Source organism: Nycticebus coucang, chromosome 18 (genome assembly GCF_027406575.1).
Source record: "Nycticebus coucang isolate mNycCou1 chromosome 18, mNycCou1.pri, whole genome shotgun sequence".
Classification (NCBI taxonomy): Eukaryota; Metazoa; Chordata; class Mammalia; order Primates; family Lorisidae; genus Nycticebus; species Nycticebus coucang.
In genome coordinates this window covers 59612625-59637251 of record NC_069797.1, presented here as the reverse complement: position 1 = coordinate 59637251, position 24627 = coordinate 59612625, and the positions used below count along the sequence as shown (strand labels likewise).

The 24627-nt window shown below is 48.6% G+C and overlaps 1 protein-coding gene across 1 annotated transcript; it reads right to left on the bottom strand.

Annotated features, from left to right (window-relative positions):
- Positions 1-3167: 3167 nt before the first annotated feature.
- HROB (homologous recombination factor with OB-fold) lies at positions 3168-23022 on the bottom strand. Its single transcript, XM_053569355.1, has 10 exons — positions 22847-23022; positions 20965-21015; positions 14777-15967; positions 12533-12616; positions 9821-9961; positions 9132-9240; positions 8861-8946; positions 8431-8553; positions 6652-6760; positions 3168-3634 (listed from the first exon to the last, which is right to left on the bottom strand). Exons 1-10 carry the CDS (start codon positions 22847-22849, stop codon positions 3543-3545), a joined length of 1989 nt encoding a protein of 662 aa, XP_053425330.1. The 5' UTR covers positions 22850-23022; the 3' UTR covers positions 3168-3542.
- Between the last annotated feature and the right edge of the window lie 1605 nt (positions 23023-24627).

Below are 24627 nucleotides of genomic sequence, written 5' to 3'. Positions count from 1 at the left end.
CACACAATAGCATGGCCCAGCCTCTCCCTTGCTTTCTTCCCACATACCCCTGAAGGTGCTGATGACAGCTTGGTCGTCCAGACACTACTCTGTTCAGTCTCCTTGTCCTTAGCATTAGCTTCCTGAGGGTAAAGAAAGGAGGCCTTAACCTCAACCTGCCCACAGGCCCACAGGCCCACGGGTGCCCACAAGTTCTACTAGAGGAAACAGTGCTGGTGATTAGATCCCCAGCCTTAGAGCCTTTGGGGTGATGAAGTACACAAGAAAACAGGACACAAGCAACATGGCATCAGTGAGGACTGTGCACAGTGGGGACCAGGACTTAAGGGTGTCCGAAGTGGAGAAGACCACTTCCGGCCAGGAATATGGGTGGTTTAGGCGGGCTCTGGCCCAAATGGAGGCTGGAGGCAGAGCCGGGGAGTTAGCAGGGAGTGGAGAGGCAGGGGAGGAGGAAGTGCACAACAGGCTCAGATGGGAAGACCAAATGGGAGTATGAAGGGGCCAGGGTGCTGGGGAATTACCCACTTCTTGCCCTGGCCTCACACAGAGGCCTTCTAGAATGCAGTTCAGCATTCTCAAAACACTTACTTCAGGGGCAGGGCCTGTACCTCAGTGGGCATACATGGAGGCTGGCGGGTTCAAACCCGCCCGGGACAGCTAAAACAATGACAACTGCAACAACATAGCCAATAGCCAGGCATTGTGGCAGGTGCTTGTAGTCTTAGCTACGTGGGAGGCTGAGGCAAGAGAATCACTTATACCCAAGAGTTTGAGGTTGCTATGAGCTGTGATGCCACAGCACTCTACTGAGGACGACAGCTTGAGACGCTCTCTCAAAAAAAAAAAAAACAAAAACAAACACACTTCAGCCTTCAGACTGGGGTCCATGGGATCAGCCTCTCTCTAGGAAAGGGAATTTTTTTTTTTTGAGACAGTCTCAAGCTGTCGCCCTGGGTAGAGTGCTATGGTGTCACAGCTCACAGCAACCTCAAACTCTTGGGCTTAAGCGATTCTCTTGCTTCAGCCTCCCAAGTAGCTAAGACTACAGGCACCCACCACAACACCTGACTTTTTTTGTTGCAATTGTCATTGTTGTTTAGCAGGCCCAGGCTGGGTTTGAACCCGCCAGTCTCAGTGTATGTGGCTGGCACCCTACCCACTGAGCTACAGACGCCAACATGGGAAAGGGGAAATTAATGCCTCTCCCAGACCCACCGGAGGCCCCTATCTCCCAACTGCTTAGTGGAGGCTGAGGCAGGGGAGGCTGGCAGTCAAACCAGACTCTTTTTTTCTTTTTGAGACAAGAGTCTCAACCTGTCACCCTGGGTAGAATGCAGTGGCATCAGAGCTCACAGCAACGTCCAACTCTTGGGCTCAAGCGTTCGTCTTGCCTCAGTTTTTCTATTTTTAATAGACAGGATCTTGCTTTTTTGCTCAGGCTGGTCTCAAACTCACGACCTCAAGCAATCCACCTGCCTCAGCCTCCCAGAGTATTAGGATTACAGGCGTGAGCCACTGCGCCCAGCCAAACCAGGCTCTTTAATCTGCCTCCACTCACCCATGAGTTGGGAAGCATTTTCCCAAGTATCATTCCAGAAAGGAAAATGAAGTTGGCAGTTTGGTATAATTAGGACTTTTACACCCCACCCATGCCCCTTGTCCACCTCTGGTGGTACAGAGAAGCTACAGTTACAAAGAGTTGCTTGGCAACAAAATAAAATCATATTAGACTGTATACCAAAGTATAAAATAAACATTTGAGTCCATACTGATGTAATGACTGAATAAGGGGAATAGACAAATCTCCCATGCAGAAGGATTTCTTTCTTTCTTTCTTTTTTTTGGGACACAGTCTCAAGCTGTTGTTGCCCTGGGTAGAGTGCTATGGCATCACAGCTCACAGCAACTTGTAACTCTTGAGCTTAAGCGATAATCTTGTCTCAGCCTCTCAAGTAGATGGGACTACAGCTGCTCACAATGCCCAGCTATTTTTTGGTTGTAGTTGTCATCGTTGTTTGGCAGGCCCGGGCTGGATTCAAACCCGCCAGCTCTGGTTTATATGGCTGGTGCCCTAGCTGCTTGAGCTATAGGTGCCGAGAACATGCAGAAGAATTTCACATAAAAAAAGTAGATATTCTGCTGTTAAAGAGGTGGAACATAACTCCTATTCGTTAATTGTGGGCTACACAGTCACTTCCAAAGAGTATAGTACAGAAAGGGAGAAAAAAAAAAAAAGAATAACTTTATAGAGGAGAAATGTAACAAACCTTACTTCAACCAGGTGATCAAGGTCAACATGAACATTTGATGTGATGAGAATGGCACCGTCCATCTAGTCTTCCTCCCCAAACCCATAGCCCCAGCCTAATCATGAGAAAAACAAATGCTAATAGAGGGGCATCCAACAATATGCCTGATGGTACTCCTTGAAATTGTCAAGGTCATCAAAAACAAAGACATTCTGCCCAGGCACAATGGCTCACAACTCTAATCCTAGAACTCTGGGAGGCCAAGGTGGGTGGATTGAGCTCACAAGTTCAAGACCAGACTGAAGGGGGCGGCGCCTATGGCTCAGTGAGTAGGGCGCCGGCCCCATATGCCTAGGGTGGTGGGTTTGGACCCAGCCCCCGGGCCAAACTGCAACAGAAAAATAGCCGGGCGTTGTGGCGCACGCCTGTAGTCCCAGCTCCTCGGGAGGCTGAGGCAGGAGAATCGCGTAAGCCCAAGAGTTAGAGGTTGCTGTGAGCCGTGTGACGCCACGGCACTCTACCCGAGGATGGTACAGTGAGACTCCGTCTCTACAAAAAAAAAAAAAAAGACCAGCCTGAAAAAAATCAAGACCCCCACCCCCACTGTCTCTACTAAAAATAGAAAAACTGAGGTAAAAGGATTGCTTGGTCCAAGAGTTGGAGGTTGCTGTGAGCTATGACGTCATAGCACTCTACTCAGGGCAACAGCTTGAGACTGTGTCTCAAAAAAAAAAAAAATTTTTTTTTTTTTAAAAAGCACATCTGTGTAAGGCCTGCTGGGCCAAGCACCACTAGCAGGGCAGTGGGGACAAGGAGCAGCAAGGGATGGAAAGGACAAAGGCAGGTGAAATAGGGACTGCTTTATTTCAGAACAAGGTACAACAGCCCCCACCTGCTTCCCTGCACCTGGGAACCTTGGGCAAAGGTGAGCTGGGAAGCCACAGGTCTAAAGAGACAAAGCAGAGGGTAATCTGAGTATGTTGCTTCCCTGTCTAGAGGGGCAGGTTGCCATTGCTGTGGTATGGCTCTGCTGCTGACTGAGAATTAAAGAGTAAAGGGACAAGGAAGCCAGGTCAGATACCTCTAAAGTTAAACTAAGGCAGGAGAGTGACACTGAAGGTGACGCATCTTTCCTGTTGGCAGGAAAAAAAGGAATAATACACAGAGGAAGTTCTCAGGGAAACCATCCAGGGTGGGAGTGAGCACAGAAGCCCTGAGCTTTGTCTAATCTCCAGGCATGCTGGTCTTCTTTTCTCCCTTGGATATGATCAGGCACACCCAGAGGCTGCCTGGTTACTGTGGATGTCCTGCCTTGGGGCAGTTCCAACTGTTGGTTCCACAGAAGAAGTCCTCAGGGAGCTCACTCAGGAGTCCATCCAGGTCATCTGCAGAGAGGGGAATGGGGAGGTAGCCTTAGTGACAACATTAGGATTTGGAGTGCCTCAAGTCCAAAGCTCCTGCCCTTCAGGAGGGCCCGAGCTGGTTGCATAACCAGGGAGGCCTCTCTCGGGCAATGTGCAGTAGACAGGCTGGCCTGACCTCCATCTCTCTCTGCTCCCCAGGTATCCATGCACAACAGTGGCAGGGGCATGATCCTGGGGCCATTCTGGTGAGAGAGAAGATGCCCCTAGGCCTCAGTGGTTCCTCTGCTTCCATGCAGAGTCATAGTAACAAGCAGGAAGGCTTTCAGAGGTCCCCTAACACAATTCTCTTGCCAGATGGAGAGAGACAGAAGGCTGGAAAAAGCCATCAATTATGTTCAGAATCACACAGTTATTAATCTAGTTTCTCATCTGACAGTGAGAGATACCATCACCCCCTTGCCCAAAGTACCTATGTGGGCTTAGAGAATGATAGTAACTGTTCCTGTGTTCTTAGATGTGATGCTTATGTCCAAGAACTTGGTCACAGTGCTGACCTTAGTAATCCCTACTGATAGCATTTTCATAAACCTGGCAGCTAACACTGAGCACTTGCTCTCAATAATCCTTCATAGAGCAGAGCTCATGGTAGTTCCTCTTATAAGCCACACTTTACCTGTGAGAACAGGGTTTAAAGAGGCAAAACAACTTGCCCAAGGTGAACCAGAGACATTGCTGCCAATTAGAAAACTCCCACTTACTGGGTGAGATCAGGAAGCCCTGTGAGTAAATCAGATTGTCTATAAGCTACACCTAAGAGCCCAACTCCAAGTGTGGCAAGAGCACATGATAAACATTGCTGTTGGAATTCCGGGAAATTAGACGGTAGTTTGGGAGTATTCAAAATTTAATTATGGCAACCAGCACTATACTCAGGGAAATAGGACTAGAATTTGTGTGTAAGAAAAAATGTCCGGGCGGCGCCTGTGGCTCAGTGAGTAGGGCACCGACCTCATATCCTGAGGGAGGCGGGTTCAAACCCAGCCCTGGCCAAACTGCAACAAAAAAATAGCCAGGCGTTATGGCGGACGCCTGTAGTCCCAGCTTACTCGGAAGCCCAGGAGTTGGAGGTTGCTGTGAGCTGTGTGATGCCACGGCACCCTACCAAGGACGATAAAGTGAGACAGAGTCTCTATAAAAAATAAAAAGAAAAGAAAAAGAAAAAATGTCCCATGCTAGCTATATTGTGCCTGTTTGTAGAAATACTATGTGAAATGAAGGGGAACGGCAGTCAGCGTGTGCCTAGGAAACTGGAAACCAGAGTAAGAATTAGTATTTCTGCCTCTAGCCCTGTGCCGCCACCACTCGCAGCTGCCTGCTCAGCAAGTCTTTCCCTACACTGGAGAGATGACACCAGTCCTAATATTCTATAGGCAACTCTGCATGACTACCAGCAACTTTCTGCCAACAGTTTGGCCTGTCATCAAGCTTTTCTTTTTTTTTTTTCAGTTTTTGGCCGGCGCTAGGTTTGAACCTGCCACCTCTGGCATATGGGGCTGCCGCCCTACCCCTTTGAGCCACAGGCACCGCCCCATTATTTTTATTTTTATTGCAGTTTTTTGGCCAAGGCTGGGTTTGAACCCGCCACCTCTGGCATATGGGGTCGGCACCCTACTCCTTTGAGCCAAAGGTGCCGCCCCATCAAGCTTATTTTTGAGGAGAGAGTGCAGGTTCCCAGACAACGCAAGATTCCAGCGTAAGGGGCAGGTGCTTTTTCTTTCTTTTTTTTTTTTATTGAGACAAGAGTCTCACTTTGTTGCCTTTGGTGGAGTGCCCTGGTGTCATAGCTCATAGCAACCTCAAACTCTTGGGCTCAAGCGATCCTCTTGCCTCAGCCTCCCCCAAGCAGTTGGGACTACAGGTGCCTGCCACAACATGGCTATTTTTAGAGATGGGGTCTCACTCTAGCTCAGGCTGCTCTCAAATTCCTGCTTAGACAATCCACCCACCAAGGCCTCTCAAAGTGCTAGGATTATAGGTGTGAGTCACCGCACCTGGCCAGTGCTTTTTCATAGGATACAAATAAATGGGCTTTGTGATTTATCTATTGGTATTTTGTGAATTGGTTAGTATGAGATATCTACCCCTACTCCCAAGAACTTTGGGCCAGTCAGAATTGAATTTCTGAAATAAAAAATTAAAGATAGATGGGTGGGGGCGGCGCCTGTGGCTCAGTGGGTAAGGCGCCGGCCCCATATACCGAGGGTGGCAGGTTCAAACCCGGCCCCGGCCGAACTGCAACCAAAAAATAGCCGGGCGTTGTGGCGGGCGCCTGTAGTCCCAGCTACTCGGGAGGCTGAGGCAAGAGAATCGCTTAAGCCCAGGAGTTGGAGGTTGCTGTGAGCTGTGTGAGGCCACGGCACTCTACAGAGGGCCATAAAGTGAGACTCTGTCTCTACAAAAAAAAAAAAAAAAAGATGGATGGGTGGCTCCTGTGGCTCAAGGAGTAGGGCGCCGGTCCCATATGCCAGAGGTGGCGGGTTCAAACCTAGCCCCGGCCAAAAAAAAAAAAGATGACTGGATTCTGTGGCTCATGCCTGTAATCGCAGCACTCTGGGAGGCGAAGGTGGGTGAACTGCTTGGGCTTAGGAGTTTAGGACCAGCCTGAGCAAGAATTCTATTTTCTGCTTGGGAATCAGCCTTTGTGATCTGGTCATCAACCCACAGAGAACTCAAAGTGTGGTGCAAAGATAGGGCCTGTCCATTTGGGCAGAGGATGGTGATGCTTCCCACTGTGGCTAGTAGCACATGACCTGGAAACGCAGAAGACCTGTTGTTCACACTTTCTGTGACCCTTATCACACTGTTAACTCAGTCTGTAGCCTTGCCAAATAAGATACCAGATTTGCATTCTATAAGATATATAAGATCCAAGATTCACAAAAAGAGGAACAAGAATGTAGCCAGGAAGATACAGGCTGAGTTATTCAAGAGGAAATGGAAGGAGAATGTCTTGCTCCCGAGTGGGCCAACTGCTTTACCTGCTTCTGGGAGTTCTTCTCCTGCCTCTGGGTTCTGTGCTGTTCTGAGGCTTTTCCCAGGCTTTGTAGCCACATCGTGCTGGAGGCTGTCATGGAAGCTTCCTGAATCCTGGGGACAGAAGATCTGGTTACCAATGCCTGTGCTCCCAAAATCCCTCTGGAAGGTACCACCTCTACCCAGACAACCTCAAAGAAATAGGTGGGGCCTCAGGAAAGAGACATGATGGAGAATCTGATAAGGCCCAGTCAGTTACCCAGGCCCATGCTAAGGGGAGGGAGCTGAAACGCCAAACACCAAAACAGTAGGTAATTTAAGAAAACAAAACATAAAACAAATCTTTTTTTGGCCGATTTTCTTGCCTAATTCTGTTGGTATTTAATGTTTCAGGGAATCTAGGGAGAATCTAGGGAATCTAAAGCAGAAAATAAAGAAGCCATTCACAAATATATTAAGGAGTAAGCCTGGGATTAAAAATTAGCTGTTAACAATCCCTAAATTAGCTAATATATGAGCATGTAATTAAAATTGGTAAATAAACCATTGATTATGGTTTGCCCTAGGGAGGTAAGTGTGAGGAAGGGTGAGTTTCATTTTTTGTTCATTTTATGTCATTTCAATTTATGTAAATGAGCATGGATAATTTGAAATTTAAAAGAAACAAAAACATTATTTTTAGGAAGTGGAGTGATTTTGAGAGAATGTGGAGGGTGGTGCCTGTGGCTCAACAGAGTAGGGCGCCGGCCCCATATGCCAGAGGTGGTGGGTTCAAACCCAGCCCCAGCCAAAAACTGCAAAAAAAAAAAAAAAAAAAGAGAGAGAATGTGGAAAGGTTAAGAGAAAGATAAGGGAAATGGAAGTGGAAAGTTGGAGCCAGAGCTCTAAGGTAACCAGAGGTCAAGTCTAATGCACTCCTAGGGATGAAACAGCAGCAGGGGAGGGGACAGGGCTTGCCTGAGGTCACAGTACAAATTATCAGCAGAACTGAGTTGAGACCCAGGTCTCCTGACCCCACACCAGGATCCCAAGAAGGGTGAGGGTGGACAAGTCAAGCCCAGACTCTGCACTGGCTCTCAAGTGGAGCTACGTGGGTTTATCCTTATCTCCTAAAAGATACCAAATGCTGGCCTTTGTTCCAAAAGGGGGCGCCTCTACCAGGGTTCGGTGCAGGCTCCCTCTTGCTTAACTCAGTTAGTTCTCAAGTGACTCAATCCTCTCAGATGTTCAAGCCTGCCATCAGACACTTGAGGATCACCAAGAAGCCAGCTGTTCCTCTAGGTATTATTACTGAGCCGTCTGGCAAGCGGCTGGACCAGGGACAGGAAGAGATAGTCCTGTCCCCAAAGGCACCTCTTCAGCTCAGGGCACTAGCCCCTTTCACGCCTCTGCTCCTCAGGGTAGAGGAGAGGAAGGAATCAGAAGATGCAGGCGGGGCAGTGGCGCACACCTATAATCCTAGCACCCTGGGAGGCCGAGACAGGTTGAATGCCTGAGCTCAGGAGTTCGAGACCAGCCTGAGCAAAAAAGTGAGACCTCTATCTCTACTAAAAATAGAAAAACTAGCCAGGCATTCTGCTGGGTGCTTGTAGTCCCAGCTACTTGGGAGGCTGAGGCAAGAGGATCACTTGAGCCCAACAGTTTCAGGTTGCTGTGAGCTATGATGCCATGGCACTCTACCCAGGGTGATTGAGACTCTGTCACAAAGACAAAAAAAAAAAAAAAAAAAAGATGCAGAAAGAAGGAGGGCTCTACCAGCCCCTGTTCCATCCTGCTTCTCTTACCTTGGGGTAGGGCTGAGATGGCTTGTAGTTCCCATCCTCAGAATCTGGGCTGTAAATGTGGACCAGGTTGTTGGGCGTCACATTGAGGTAGTGATTTCGGAGCGAAGGAGAAAACACACCAATCTGGAGTCGAGGGAGGGGAAAGCCAATGTCCTGATGGCATACTGCGTGTTGCCAGATAGCCACCACTCACTATACCCTCCTCATCAACACAACCCTGCATCCCCGTCCACCCCAAAGAATGGGAGCTGGTTTAAGGGCCACAGGCCTTCCCTCAGCTTTTCACACCAACACCTAGCAATAGCTCAGCCACTCCGAGCCTGGGTGCTGGGACAGAAGGCAGCCAGACCGGTAAATAGATGGATGGGTAAGGAAATGGGACAGCTTGGGGGCTCTCTCCCAGTGGTGGATAGAGAGCAGCTCCCCATACCTGCTTCAGCAGCAGCACTGAGCCAGGCTTCAGCTCGTTCTGGCGTGTTTCCAGCAGCAATCTGTGCAATGTCCCCTGCATTTCTCCTGCAAATACCACATGGCCCAACAGTTTCAGGGTAAAGGCAGCACAGCAACTAGTCTGGGCCCTGATAGGGAAGGGGGCTGTTCACTGCCTCAATCTACCCATCTGCAAATGGACTGTGTGATTTCTCATCTCCTAGCCTCAATAGAGGCCACTCGTTAGACAATCCCAGGACCTAATTCCTTACCGGTAGGGTCCTTGAAAACCACACTGGCATCCATCGTGCTCCGAGTCAGAGACTTGATCATCACCGCCATGTTGGGGACCTTGTTTCTAGGAAGCTGCTTCAGGGCTGCCTGCTTACAAGGAGAGGCATTCACAGAGCCAGCCATGGCCTCCCTGTAACTTCTCAGGTCCCCAAGTGTACCAGGGCAACCAGGGGACAGGAGGGGACAGTACAGGTGTGGTAATGACCTTTCTTGTGGAAGGCAGAGGGCCAGTTTGAAGGGCACATCCCACCTCTCTCTGGCAGAGAAGATGGCAGGGCCCTCATTTCTCCGCCTGCCTCTTTCCTTTTGTGCATATGTATTTATAAAGCGTTCCATCCTGGTAGGCCGCAGAGACATGTTGGCACAGATACTAGGCTGTATCTGCATATGGCCCTTGACACTGGGGAGCCCTGATAGGGGCAGTGTGCTTACCCACCCCATCCAGGGTCTATACCCCTTTCTCCTCCTTCAGCCTGAGCCCATACTGTGGATGACAGTGGAAAGGTGGGTGAGTAGAAGATGCAACCAAAGGGGCTTCATGCTGCTGCCCAGGCAGGCTGGAGAAAGGGAGCAAACAGATACCCTTTCCTAAGGTGAAGTAGGGCAATAGGTTGGCAAAAGAGAGAAATATGGTCTTTTCTTAGGTCTCAGTGCCCACAACCCTTACCTTCCGCAGCACCATAACAATGCTATAGGTACAGAGGAAGCAGGTGGGATCTTTCTCATCCACGCCCAGGGCAGATTTCATGGTCAGCCAGGGCCCTCGCCCAAAATCCTCCTCCACTGATGCCTGGGAACTAGCAACAATCTGGTACGGCAGAGTAGAGGGGGAAGCACATTAATGGGTCTGCCTTGCTACGGACCCTAGGAGGAGGGGGAGAGGAAAGACAAATCCCCTGGGGAAAACCAGAGCATGGGGGCCACAGTCTCTCTTCTCTTTTACCTTCAAGGCCAAAAAATGGTATGTGAAATCTTGCTGCATGTCTTATCTTCCATTGAGCAGCTACAGCAAAGGTGTGTTTTTTTTTTTAAATCAAATCCTTACTTTAATTACATTGAAGCAAAAGACTATTCATGCTTGTCTCTTGCAATAAACTCAAAAAGCCTTAGTGGTAGGGATTCCCCACATACATTTCTAGGCTTCCAGATATTTTGAAACCAGTCATATTTTACTTGGGAAGCCTCTGCCTTTAACCAATAACCTTCTTATATTTTTATTTATTTATTTATTTTTAGGGACACAGTCTCACTTTGTTGCCCTCAGTAGAGTGCCCTGGCGTCACAGCTCAAAGCAACCTCCAGCTCTTGGTCTTAGGCGATTCTCTTGCCTCAGCCTTCTGAGGAGCTGGGACTATAGGTGCCCACCAGAATGCCCAGCTACTTTTTACTGCAGTTTGGCTGGGGCCGGGTTCAAACCTGCCACCTTTGGTATATGGGGCCGGCGCCCTACTCACTCAGCCACAACTGCTGCCCAGAACCTTCTTATATTATTACTACATGCTTTGGACTCAGCGCCTGTAGCTCAAGCGGCTAAGGCGCCAGCCACATACACCAGAGCTGGCAGGTTCAAATCCAGCCTGGGCCTGCCAAACAACAATGACAACAACAACCAAAAAAAAAAAGGAATGGTCGGGCATTGTGGTGGGTACCTATAGTCCCAGCTACTTGGGAGGCTGAGGCAAGAAAATTGCTTAACCCCAGGAGTTGCTGTGAGCTGTGATGCCATAGCACTCTACCCATGGTGACAGCTTGAGGCTCTGTCTCAAAAAAAAAAATAAATAAATAAAAAATAAATACATGCTTTGAATCCAGGTATTTACTGCTTTGCATCTGAAATGGACTGGCAGATCTGGGGAGGTGCAGCAAAGAGAAAAACAATGGATAGAGTCAAAAAGCAAAAGTAGGTCTCAGCAGGGCAGGTCAACCAGAACCCAGGAAGGAGGGAAGCTGGGTCTCAGCTACCAAAAGGGAACCCACTGGAAGCACGACTGAGATCCTTCCCAGCTCAGTTCCCAGAAACAGGAGAAGGGCTCCCGAAATAGAATCTCTTAATACTTATTACATGCTCCTCCCCTGGGGAAGATGGAGCTAGCTGGGTCAGTTCTTTTCTTTTCGTTTTTTTTTCTTTTTTGAGGCAGAGTGTCACTATGTCGCCCTTGGTAGAGTACCGTGCCATCACAGCTCACAGCAACCTTCAACTCCTGGGCTTAAGTGATTCTCTTGCCTCAGCCTCCCAGGTAGCTGGGACTATAGGTGCCTGCCGCAACACCTAGCTATTTTTTGGTTGCAGTTGTCATTATCGTACAGTAGGCCCGGGCTGGGCTCAAACCTGCCAGCCTTGGTATATGTGGCCGGCACCCTACTCACTGAGCTATGGGTGCTGTCCTGGGCCTTTATTTCTTATGTGGGAAAGAAGTCTGACCCATGGCATAGGATAATGCCTGGCTGGCATTAGGACAGGCCTTGTTGTTTTTTTTTGAGACAGCCTCAAGCTGTCGCCCTGGGTAGAGTGCCATGGCATCACAGCTCACAGCAACTTCTAACTCCTAGGCTTAAGCGATTCTCTTCCCTCAGCCTTCCATGTAGGTGGGACTACAGGCGCCTGCCACAATGCCCAGCTATTTTTTTGGTCATAGTTGGGTCACTGTTTGGCGGGCCCAGGCTGGATTCAAACCACCAGCTCTGGTGTATATGGCTGGCACGTTAGCCACCTGAGCTACGGGTGCCGAGCCAGGATAGGCCTTGCTTTATGCCAATAAAATTGCTGCTTCCTCCAAGTGCCTTCCCTAAATGCACCCCCCACGCTCTCCCACTCCAGCTTCTTAAGACAGGGCCCCGGGCGGCCCCTGTGGCTCAAGGAGTAGGGCGCCGGTCCCATATGCCGGAGGTGGCGGGTTCAAACCCAGCCTGGCCAAAAAAAAAAAAAAAAAGACAGGGCCTCACTGTCACTGTGGCTGGAATATGGTGGTGTCATCATAGCTCACCGCAACTTCACACTCCTGAGTTCAAGTGATCCTCTTACCTGTCTCCCAAGTAGCTCCAACTATAGGTACATGACAACATGACTGGCTAATTTTTATACTTTTTATATACGAGGTCTCACTGTTTTACTCAAGTTGGTCTCAAATTCCTGGCCACAAGCCTTCCAAAGTGGTAGAAGGATTGAGGCCAGAAGTGCCAATCTCCCAGTTCAGCCTCACAAATTGCTAGGATTACAGGTATGAGCCACTGTGCCCAATCCCTAAATGCCCTTTGGTGTGTAACACCAGCGAACAGGACTAGCAGCACTAGCTCTGGTTATAAATTCCTCAAGCATGCAGGGAAGTCCTTTACTCTCAAATGATGCTCAGGAAGTTAACATTTGCATGGAATAAGTTACCTCTGTCCGGAACTTAGCCAAAGCACCATGAGTCGGAGTCTGGGGTGTGGAAACCATGATCGCCTCTAGATTATTTCCACTATGCTATGAGGAGAGAAGAAGGTGAGAGCAAGCTCAGCAGCTGTTATTTACAAGTACAGCTTTTTGTCTGGGTTACATAATGAGTTCAGGAAACTATCATGGACAATTAACACATACTACATTGCTCCTAACAGTCTCAAGAGCCTCTTTGGCAGCTCAAAAAAGACACTTCGTGGATTGTTTTGGGATTGTGAAGAAGTTGAAGCAAAACCCAGAGCTGCCTGACCAGGGTAGTGACCCAAATAGAAAGGACTATGATGAGCAAAGGGGTAGCTTTCCCCAAGACCCTTCTCAGGGCCTGAACCCTGCTCCCCAGGGAGATACAGCACAGAAGCAATCTAGAAGGCCTTCTTGAACTTCTCATAAAGTGCAAGGGAAGAGCAAATAACAGGCAGAAATTGTTCCAAACTTCTTTCAAACAAGAGGAAGAGGATATACCTATCAAAGCCAGACCAGATCGTCCGAGTCCATTTCTCTGGGATCTGAGCCAAGGCTAGTTCTATGCATCTGTTCCTCCTACACTGCTTAAATCCAAACTTACAGCAGGGCCCTGTCTCCCTTTTGGCCCCAACTTCCCCAGTGACCACACATGCTGGCCACAATGAATTGTTCTACGGCTCTGAGAGCACCTCACTCTCAGGCCAGTGTGTCTCTGCGCATGCTCTTCCAGTCTTCCCATCCCTGGACCATCCTCAGAGCATAGCTGACCCCACACACACCTGTTAACCCCCTACATACCCATCCAAAGCCTAATCAGCAGGCCCAAAGCACAGTGTCTCCCCAGCCCCAGGAAATGATCCCAAATTACATGGTGCACTTTGTACATAATCATTAGTTCCATCTGTTTCTGCCATTTCACTATTAAGCTCCTTAGGACTTGAGCTGTTTCTTTTTCGAGACAGAGTTTATTACTCTATCCCCTGAGCTAGAGTGCATGGGATCAGCCTAGCTCACAGCAATCTCAAACTCCTGGGCTCAAGCAATCCTGCTGCCTCAGCCTACCAAATAGCTGGGAGTACAGCTGTGCGCCTGCCACAACACCTGGCTATTTTTTGGTTGCAGCTGCCATTGCTGTTTGGCGGGCCTGGGCTGAATTTGAACCCGCCAGCTCAGGTGTATGTGGCTGGCACCTTAGCTGCTTGAGCCACAGGCGCAGAACCTATTTTTGTTGTTTGCTTTTTTTTTTTGAGATAGTTTTACTTTGTCGCCCTTGGTAGAGTGCTGTGGCATCACAGCTCACAGCAACCTCAAACTCTTGGTGTAAGCAATTCTCTTGCCTCCGCCTCCCAAGTAGCTGAGACAATAAGTGCCTGCCACAATGTCTGGCTATTTTGTTGTTGTTGTTGTCATCGTTGTTTAGCAGCCCCGGTGCATGTGGCCAGTGCAGAGCCTGGTTTTTCTATTTTTGGTAGAGACGGGATCATGCTCTTACTCAGGGTGGTCTTCAACTCCTGAGCTCAAGCAATCTGCCCATCTCAGTGTCCCAAGTAGCTAGGACTACAGGAGCTAACTTACAAAAGTTCCGGGCTATGGAACTTTTTCTTTTTAAAATCTCACATATTCTATTTTTTTTGAGACAGAACCTCAAGCTGTAGCCCTGGGTAGAGTGCTGTGCCATCACAGCTCACAGCAACCTCCAACTCCTGGGCTCAAGCAATTCTCCTGCCTCTGCCTTCCAAGAAGCTGGGACTACAGGCGCTTGCCACAACGCCCAGCTATCTTTTTTTTTTTTTTTGGTTGCAGCCATCATTGTTGTTTGGCAGGCCAAGGCTGGATTCGAACCCACCAGCTCAGGTGTATGTGGCTGACGCCTTAGCCGCTTGAGCCATAGGCACTGAGCCATCTCACATATTCTTAGTTCCAAGCAAACTGCTCAACACACAAGTCCTTAGCAAATATAAGTAAATGGTGCTCAACAAATGTGTGAAAACTGTGAAGTTCTCAGAACCTTAAGTACCTCTCTCATGGTGGACTTTCAAGAATTCAATTCTTCCTTCCCACTTCTTCTGACTCTTCTGCAGCTTTGGAAATCCTTTCTCCCTTCACTGCCCTCCTTCCTCCCCTCCAGGAGGGAAGACAGTCTAGGGCTGGATGGTATTGGAACCCTCCTTCTGTCCCTTGCTAAGGGAGCCAGGTGACATCTTGGGGAGCCAGGTGACTCACCTGGTGAGGCAGGATCCCTGCTGGGCCAGGGAAGCGTCGTGCTTTGGCTCGGGTGGAGGGATGGGTGGTCTGCTGGGGTGTCCGATTGGCAGCAGAGACCAGCTGCACCAGGTGGTTGGTGACCATGGGTGCCTGCAGAGCTCCTTGGGGTACCAGGGAGGAATGGAGACCTTTTGTGGTGCCAAGAGGAGACTTAACAGAAGACACTAGAGCTCCGAGTTGTAAGTGCCTCGGAAGAAGTAACCCAGAACTAGTCCTTGAAGTAGTAGAACAGCTGGAGTTTGAGGTTTGAGGTCTGGGAAAATGAGATGAGCCGCTTGACCAGACACTTGGAGAATGAAATGGCCTACTAGGTAACTGATTTTGAGGGCTGCTCTGAATAGGCCCTCCAACAACTTGAAGAGGCTGGGGTGCTCGTATAGGGGGACCTTGTGGACATCCTTCCCAGTGGGGTTGTTGAGAGGGAACGGTTGAGGAAGTTGGGTCAGGAAGGTTACCCATAACACCTGGTCTCAAGCAGGGCTGTGGAGTCCCATAGTGGACATTAGGACCTAGAGGCTTATCCTGGGCTGACATAATACCTGCTATGTGAGTGGCAGGCATGGGGCCCCTCCAGCAAGATCCGCTCAGATCAACTACCTGGGCTTTTTTAGCCAAAGTTGGATTCTCCTGCTGCTGCTGGGCAGGCAGGGTTTGAGTGGCCTCATTGTTAACTCCAAGTTCCAGTTCCGTATCTGGCCCATCCAGCTCCATGCTTGCCAGGACCTTATCAAATTCATCTTGTTCAGGCCCCTCAAAGCCACCAATCCACTGTTGTTGACTCTCAAAGGTGACTAGGGGGTGTGGTACTGAGGACTGGGGCCTCGCTGGCTCTCTGAGCACCTCTGTCAGTGTTGCTCCTCTCTGAATGCCGGTCCAGCTGCTGGAAGTGGAGACAGGCCTTAGAGGGGCTATTCCTGTGCAAGGTGGGTGGCTGATGGCCTTGGTCATGCTGGAAACAGGGAGGCAGGGTCCCAGGGCTGGCAGGCCCAAACCTTCTGAAAGAACACTGGAGTGTAATGGCAGCGGCCTTGAGGACTGCGCCTGCACAGTCTCCCGTGGCCTAGAAGAGACAGCTCTCAGGAGCCCAGCATTCACAGGCAGTGAGCCAGCAAACTGGTTTTCTGCATCTTCCACAGCAGATAAGAAATCCTAAAAGGAAACAGAGACAGAGTCTTGGCAGGTAGAAATCGAGAAATACCCTTACTGTTCAGAGATGTGGCAAGTACGTGTGTAGATACATGCAAGCAAGTAAACCAAGGCATGGAAGGCAATGGTGGTGCCTCTTACCACTTTTCACCTCATCCATGAGCTTACCACTAAGCTTCTATCAGAAACACTCTAAGGCTAAGTCCTCGGGTAGCTTCTCTCTCTTTATTCAGTCTCAAAGTGGGGGCTTGGAGGGGGCAGTTAGGGGAGGACAGTAGGAGATGCAGGTGTACCAAGGAGTCAGACAAATCACCCAAGGTCACACCTCACCTCAAGGAGACTAGCTTTCTTATCTCCAAGCTATTCAACAGGGATCTATCCAGCTGATCATGGTGCCCATCCTTAGCCCACTCCTTACTCCCAACATATACTTGTGTGCAAAACACACACACGTACATTTACAGTGTAAGCCAGAGAGGCTGTAGAGCCAGCAAAATAGGCAGAAGTTAAATATAGCTTTTCAGGCAAGTTAAATTAAGTATAGATTCCAGTTGGGAAGCAATGTGAGATTGACACCTTCAAGAACAACAGACCTGTTCTGAGAGTGTTTTGAGTCAGAACTGCTGATTTAACTGACAGGAAGGTCCCCTCCATCCTCAGCCCCTGATGCCGCAATGAATTGTCTTGGCTAGAGAAAGGTGTTTTCCTGTTCGTGTATTTTCAAGAGTGTGCCACATTCCAACAGGACCAGCTTAGTATTTAGCAATAACAACAATCATCAGAATTATAGCAGTAATAAAATCCTGATGACCCTAGAGGTTGATGGATCCCTTTTCTCCTAAAGAGCTTACTCTCGGACATGATGTCACCTGCTTTTGGAAGGGGGAAAGAGACTGGTCTGCCATTTTTGGGAAAAAGAAACTTGAGCTGTTAGAGTTCTTTGCTCTAATTTCATTGACAGTCTACTAGTCCTAAAATTACCCTGTAAGACCCAAGAGGGTCACTTTAACAGTCACTTTTTCAGCCTATAATCACACCTCTCCAAAGCTGAAAGACAAAGACAAGGATACATCTCCTTGACAAAGCTGGCAGTTCTGAATTATTTATAAAACCAAAATCAAGGGGCGGTGCCTGTAGCTCAGTGAGTAGGGCACTGGCCCCATATACCGAGGGTGGCGGGTTCAAACCCAGCCCTGGCCAAACTGCAAAAACAAAAAAAAATAGCCGGCCGTTGTGGTGGTCCCAGCTTCTTGGGAGGCTGAGGCAAGAGAATTGCCTAAGCCCAAGAACTGAAGGTTGCTGTGAGCTGTGACACCATGGCACAAGGGCGACAAAGTGAGACTCTGTCTCTAAAAAATAAAACAACCAAAAATCAAATTCCCAAGTAATAACCAAGACAACTAATATTTGAAACCTCACTGGATACCATGTAAGCAATTTTTTTTTTTTTTTTTTTTTTTTCAGTTTTTGGCCGGGTTTGAACCCACCATCTCTCTGGTATATGGGGCTGCTGCCCTACTCCTGGAGCCACAAGTGCTACCCATGTAAGCAATTTTTAATAATTCTTTCAATTAATTCCCATGATGGCCCTATGGATAAGCACTATTCTTACTCTTACTTTATGGATGCAGAAACTGAGACTCAGGCTAAGTAATTTCATAAATGACTACAACTCATCTTTGTTCCTACCACTGTGTTTCTGCTTTTTTTTTTTTGAGACAGAGTCTCACTATGTCACTCTTGGTAGAGTGCCATGGCATCACAGCTCACAGCAACCTCAAAGTCTTGGGCTTAAGTGATTCTCTTTCCTCAGCCTCTCACCTAGCTGGGACTACAGGTGCCCACTACAGTGCCTGGCTATTTTTCAGTTGTAGATGTCATTGTTGTTTGGCAGGCCCGGGCTGGGTTTAAACCCGCCAGCTCCAGTGTATGTGGCTGGCATCCTAGCTGCTGACCTACAGGCATCGAGCCCTTTTTTCTTTTTTTTGCAGTTTTTTGGCCAGGGCCGGGCTTGAACTCGCCACACACAGTATATGGGGCTGGTGCCCTACTCCTTGAGCCACAGGAACCGCCCCCCCCTTTTTTTTTTGAGACAGTTTTTGCCTGCCCCAGGTTAGAGTGCTGTGGCATCAGCGTAGCTCACAGCAATCTCAAATTCCTGAATTCAAGCCATCTCCTGCCTCAGCCTCTTCAGTAGCTGGGACTACAGGCACCTGCCACAATGCCCGGCTAATTTTTTCTATTTTTAGTGAGACAGGGTCTCGAACTCCTGAGCTTAAGGGATCCTCCTGCCTCAACCACCCAGAATGCTAGAATTATAGGCATGAGCCACTGCACCTGGCTTGTCACTATGTCTTATACCCTCAATGAATGGAACAAACCAATTTTTTTTTTTTTTATTGTTGCAGTTTGGCCAGGGTTGGGTTTGAACTCACCACCCTCAGTATATGGGGCCAGCACCCTACTCACTGAACCACAGGCACCACCCCTATTTTTTTTTCTTTTTTGTTGTAGAGATAGAGTCTAAGTTTATTGCCCTTGGTAGAGTGCCGTGGTGTCACACAGCTCACCGCAACCTCCAACTCCTGGGCTTAGGTGATTCTCTTGCCTCAGCCTCCCAACTAGCTGGACTACAGGTGCCCACCACAACGCCCGGCTATTTTTTGTTGCAGTTTGGCAGGAGTCGGGTTTGAACCTGCCACCCTCAGTATATGGGGCCAGTGCCCTACCCACTAAGCCACAGGCACCACCCAGAAACAAACCAATTTTTAAGAGTCTAAGGAAAGTCCATTTTTACCTTCAAGCCTCAACTCCACAGCCTCAGAGGAAAAGAAGGGTGGGGCTCAGGCTGCCAGAAAGGTTCCTGGTGCAGCATTCACCACCATACCAAGCACAAATTAGGCATGTGAACAAATTCTAAATGGAATTTTGTTGTTGTTGTTGTTGAGACAGAGTTTCACTTTATCGCCCTCAGTTGAGTGCCGTGGCATCACACAGCTCACAGCAACCTCCAACTCCTGGGCTTAAGTGATTCTCTTGCCTCAGCCTCCCGAGTAGCTGGGACTACAGGCGCCCGCCACAACGCCCGGCTATTTTTTTGTTGCAGTTTGGCCGGGGCCGGGTTTGAACCCTCCACCCTCGGTATATGGGGCCAGCGCCCTGCTCACTGAGCCACAGGCGCCGCCCTCTAAATGGAATTTTTTAGGCAAAGCACTGGGAAGCAAAAAGTACATTTTCAATGGTTTGTCACTGGTAAATAAAACAATTCTATTCTATAAATGTTGTTTAGTAGTTTTTATGTACATTAGACTAGAATCCGGAGGCCAAGTTGGTGCTTGGCTAGCTGTTGGTGCTATATTCTTTTTGTATATGCATGCTGTATTCTCAGGCAGGTTAATTTTTCTCTTTGGCCTTTATGCACTTAAATCCTGTCTCTTAGCCGGGTGTGGTGGTTCACACCTGTAATCCCAGCACTCAGGAAGGCCAAGGTGGGTGGATGGCCTGAGCTCACAGGTTTGAGACCAGCCTGAGCCAGAGTCAGACCCCGCCTCTAAAAATAGCCAGGCGTTGTGGAGGGCTCCTGTTGTCCCAGCTACTTGGGAGGCTGAGGTAAGAGAATCGCTTGAGCCTAAGAATCTGAGGTGGCTGTGAGCTATGACGCTACAGCACTCAACCAAGAGTGACAAAGTGAGACTGTGTCTCGAGAAAAAAAAGAAAAAGAAAAAGAGTTGAGGCTGCAATTTCTCGCCTTCTGGATGAAACTATATCCACTGGTTCTGAATGGAAATAGAGTTGTAGAGACCACTGATGTTGTGATCTCTAGTTGCACATTTGAATACCCCTGCCTGAGCCATCTCCAGAAATTCTGATTTAATTGGTTTGTAGCAGGGCCTAGAAAGGGTGATTCTTTTCTTTTTTTTTTTTTGGAGACAGTCTCACTTTGTTGCCCTGTGGTAGAGTGCCATGCCGTCATAGCTCACACCAACCTCAGATTTTTGGGCTCAAGCAATTCTCTTACCTCAGCCTCCCAAGTAGCTGGGACTACAGGCGCCCACCACAACACCCAGTTATTTTTTTTTTTTTTTTTTGAGACAGAGCCTCAAGCTGTCGCCCTGGGTAGATTGCCATGGCATCACAGCTCACAGCAACCTCCAACTCCTTGGGCTCAAGCAATTCTCCTCCCTCTGCCTCCCAAGTAGTTGGGACTACAGGCGTCTGCCACAATGCCTCAACTATTTTTTTTTTTTTTAGTTGCAGCCATCATTGTTGTCTGGCTGGATTCGAACCTGCCAGCTCAGGTGTATGTGGCTGGCACCTTAGCTGCTTGAGCCACAGGCACCGAGCCAACACCCAGCTATTTTTAGAGAAGAGATCTCACTCTGGCTCAGACTCATGTCGAACCTGCGAGCTGAGGTGATCCGCCTGCCTTGGCCTCCCAGAGTGCTAGGATTAGGCGTGAGCTACCACACCCAGCCTAGAAAGGGTAATTCTAATTTGCTAATTTGGGATCTAATCTCAACCCTCATCTTCTGAGAAGACAGAGGAAGGGAAGAACATTTGAGGCAGAAGAACATCCTTTATATTGTAGAAAAGAAAACGGAAGGCCAGAAATACAGTAACTTGCCTTGGTTCACATAGCCAGTTGGTGACCCAGGCCTGGTGCTATCCGGTAACTGCTGTCTCTTACACTATTCTGCTTCTCCACAAACGTTTTTTCCCCCCACCTCAGGTATGTCATCACGAAGGTGAATTTAATCATATACATGACACAGCTTCCAGGAAAGGGCCTTTATAATTTAAAGGCATTATAATTAGGCAACTCATCTGTTTGGTTGTTTGTTTCTAACACAGTTAAGTAGGTCGTTTATATTTCTCATCATTTCTCAGTCTCTGGTAAACAAAAAACAAAAACAACAACCCAACTAAAAGGAGTTGGTGCAGGTTGAGTGTTTATATTTTAGGACCTCCTCTGCCACCTCTGATCACTAACATTTTCTTACCTCATCTTCAAACTCCTCTTCCACAGCAAATAGCTTCTGCAAACTGCATGCCTGAGAGGAAAACAAAGCAATTGAGGTTGGAGGAGAAACACCGTTTGAAAGTACATTCTGTCCTCACTACGCTTCTTCCCCACACTAACAAGACTATCAGGTGTACTATTTTCTATTTGGATTTTGCTATTGCTGAGTGAGAAATAAGGGATAAGAAGAAATGGAATTTAGTTAAAGACTTAAGTGATCTAAAATACTTTCTTAGCCAGGCATGGTGGTATATGCCTGTTAATCCCAGTTATTCTGGACTCTTGAGGTGGGAGAATCACTTCAGCCCAGACTGGGCAATGCAGACAAACTGTGTCATTTTTTTTTTTTTTTTTGCAGTTTTTGGCCGGGGCTGGGTTTGAACCCGCAACCTTTGGCATATGGGGCCAGCGCCCTATTCCTTCGAGTCACAGGCACCGCCCTTTTTTTTGTTTGAGACAGAGTCTCATTATGTCGCCCTTGGTAGAGTGCCATGGTGTCACAGCTCACAGCAACCTCAAACTCTTGGGTTCAAGTGATTCTCTTGCCTCAGCCTCCCAAGTAGCAGGGACCACAGGTACCCACCACAACGGCTATTTTTTGTTGCAGTTGTCGTTGTTTAACTGGCCTAGGCCGGGTTTGAACCTGCCACCCTCCGTGTAGTGGCTGGCACCATAACCACTGAGCTACCGCACCAAGCCACCCAGCTATTTTTGGTTGTAGTTATTGTTGTTTGTCAGGCCCAGGCCGGGTTCCGCCAGCTCCGGTGTATGTGGCTGGTGCCCTAGCCACTGAGCCACAGATGCGGAGCCAAACCCTGTCTCTTAAAACAAGTAAAAATAGGGTGGCACCTGTGGCTCAGTTGGTAGGGTGCTGGCCCCATATACCGAGGGTGGCGGGTTCAAACCCGGCCCCAGCAGAACTGCAACAAAAAAATAGCCGGGCGTTATGGCGGGCGCCTGTAGTCCCAGCTGCTCGGGAGGCTGAGGCAAGAGAATCGCGTAAGCCCGGGAGTTGGAGGTTGCTGTGAGCTGTGTGATGCCACGGCATTCTACCCAGGGCCATAAAGTGAAACTCTGTCTCTACAAAAAAAAAAAAAAAGTAAAAATAAAAATATTTTCCTGTAAAATAATCCACTCAGATCCATTTGCATTAATCCTGGAAGATGGGGAAGGAGGCAAAGGGAAGGCTGCTAAGGAAAGTAAGGCCAGTTCTTCAGAACTGTGCACACAGGCCTACAATTTTGTAGCATCCCAAAAGTTTCACCTGAACAATCTTTGTCAAGTGTAAGAGAAACTACCATAAATCCAAGCATGCCTAGCACAATGGCCTTATTTCTGAAAATCAAGCCAGGTTTCCTTCTACCTAATCCCACGCCCAAAAACTAGGGTTCCAAAAGGGTAGGATGCCCAAGGCCATTGTTCCTTCTTTTTCTAGCCAGCAGATGAGGGTCAAACCTAAAGCCAAGGGTTGTGCCTAACCCCAGACGCCAGAGTAGCAAGAGCTACAGTTAAAAGAGGTACCTTGCCAGGAAGTCTAAGGGTCAGATTGGGTAAGGTGGGGGCGGGGAAAGGGGATGGACGTGTGAGGTACATTTTAATTCCTTGGGAAGGAAGAATAAGAGTCCTCCAAAGAGAGAAGGAAGGCGACAAGAGGGAAACCGCGGTTAGAGAATGCTTTCCTCGCGTCTCCGCCGCGTCCATAACCAACCTTGACTAAAGCCCAGGTTTCCTGGCTCCACCAAGCTCACACCCAGACCCCGGCCCTGCCGCTCGCGCGAGTGAAAGGCTGGATCCCCGAGAGCCCTCCCGCAGGTTCCGGTACCAGGCGGCCCCACGGGTCCCCGCGGTGAGCGCGCCATTACCATGGCAACGGCGGGTAGGTTCCGGCCGGTAAATTGGCCCGACGGACCCAGACTTGGGGGGTCGCCAGGGCCTCGGACTTGGCCCTGGTGTTAGGGTTGAACTCCAGGCAACGGTGCTCCAGGAGCAAGGTCAAGAGAGGCGTTTCTGCAACCCCAGCGGGGATCCAAGAAGGGTCGTCTAGAGGCTATGGCAAAGCCCCAGACCGCGTTCGAAGCCGCCGCCACTCCGGCGACTCCGCCCTCTTAAAGGGGCAGGCCTGTTTCTATCCCGCCGACACAAAGACAGTTGATTCTCCAGCCTTCCGCCTGGCCTTAAAGGGGAAACGGATGGGCTCTTGGTCGCCCCCCAGCGGCCCCCTCCTGTCCAGAGGGCTGGTTCAACACGCGTTCAGATGAAAGTGAGGCTGAAGAATCTTGGCTTTCGACGCTATGTCTGGCCCCCCACCCCCTTTCTTGTGTCGAGCACACTAGGGACTGGGCTCTGGAGCATGACTTCCTTCATCCCAGGACTCACCTGCTCGGTTTATCTGTCTGTTCATCTATCCGTCCATCCACCCACCCACTCATTCTTGCAACACACATTTATCAAGCAAAGGTGTTCTTGGTCCGGCTCTTTTTATACATTGTTGTTATTAGAGTTTCACTCTGTTGCCCTTGGTAGAGTGCAGTGGCGTCATAGTTTACAGCAACCTCAAAAACTCTTGGGCTTGAGCAATCCTCCTATCTCAGCCTCCCAAGTAGCTGAGACTACAGGCACCTGCCACATCGCCTGGCTAGTTTTTCTATTTTTAATAGAGACCGGTCTCACTTCTACTCAGGCTGGTCTTGAATTCATGAGCTCAAGCGGTCCTCCTGCCTTGTCCTAAGTATGCTAAGATTATAGTTATGAGCCACTATGGCCAAGAAGCCTTCTTTAACTGCCTCAAGTTTCCTTGTCTTTAGTTTCCTGTCTTTAGGGCCTACCTGCATTTTAGCTCAGATCTATTGTATGCCCTGTACTGCCTTCAAATTCCTCTTACTCTTCCCTGCTGGACTTAGAACCTCTTAAGGGCAAGACTGTAGCTCTTCACCTTTGTGAACCAGCACCTGATACATTGAAGACACTCAGGAACCTTTGTTGAATGACTTAATGCCTTTTGTCAGGAGGCAGTTTGAATGAGTCTGTGCAACTCCATACTCACTTCCACACATTTGAAGTTGCTAGATGAAGAGCTTACCTTTGGATAAAGGAGGGCACACCTAAAGAGAGAGAGAGTGTGTGTTTGGTTTAAGTTTGGAGACAGCATGCTGCATTGGCTATTGACTTAGACAAATCTTGATTTATATTTGACTCTTCTGCTAAGTGGCTAGGTGACCTTGAGTAAGTTACATTACCCCTCTGAATCTTAGCTGCCTGCCTCATCTCTAAAAGAAGAATAATGCCTGTTTCTTAAAGCATTATGGGATAAAAGTTAATGAACTGAAATGGCAAACTCCATGCCTACCCCATTGACAGGGCCTCAACCAAAGGGGGTTCCCTTCTCCCTCTACTTGAGTTTGCAAAATGTGCTGGGAATTGTTATGGGAACCATATGGCTTGAGTTTGTATCTATTGCAGCATTATTTGCAAACGCATTTCACCCTAATATGTATTTTTATGGAATGAACAGTTGTATTCAAATAAGTGTGATGATGCATGTGTGTATATTTACATTTGCCTTGGTATGGACAATGGCATATTTGTTTTTTAGAGACAGAGTCTCACTTCATCACCCTTGGTAGAGTGCCAAGGTGTCACAGCT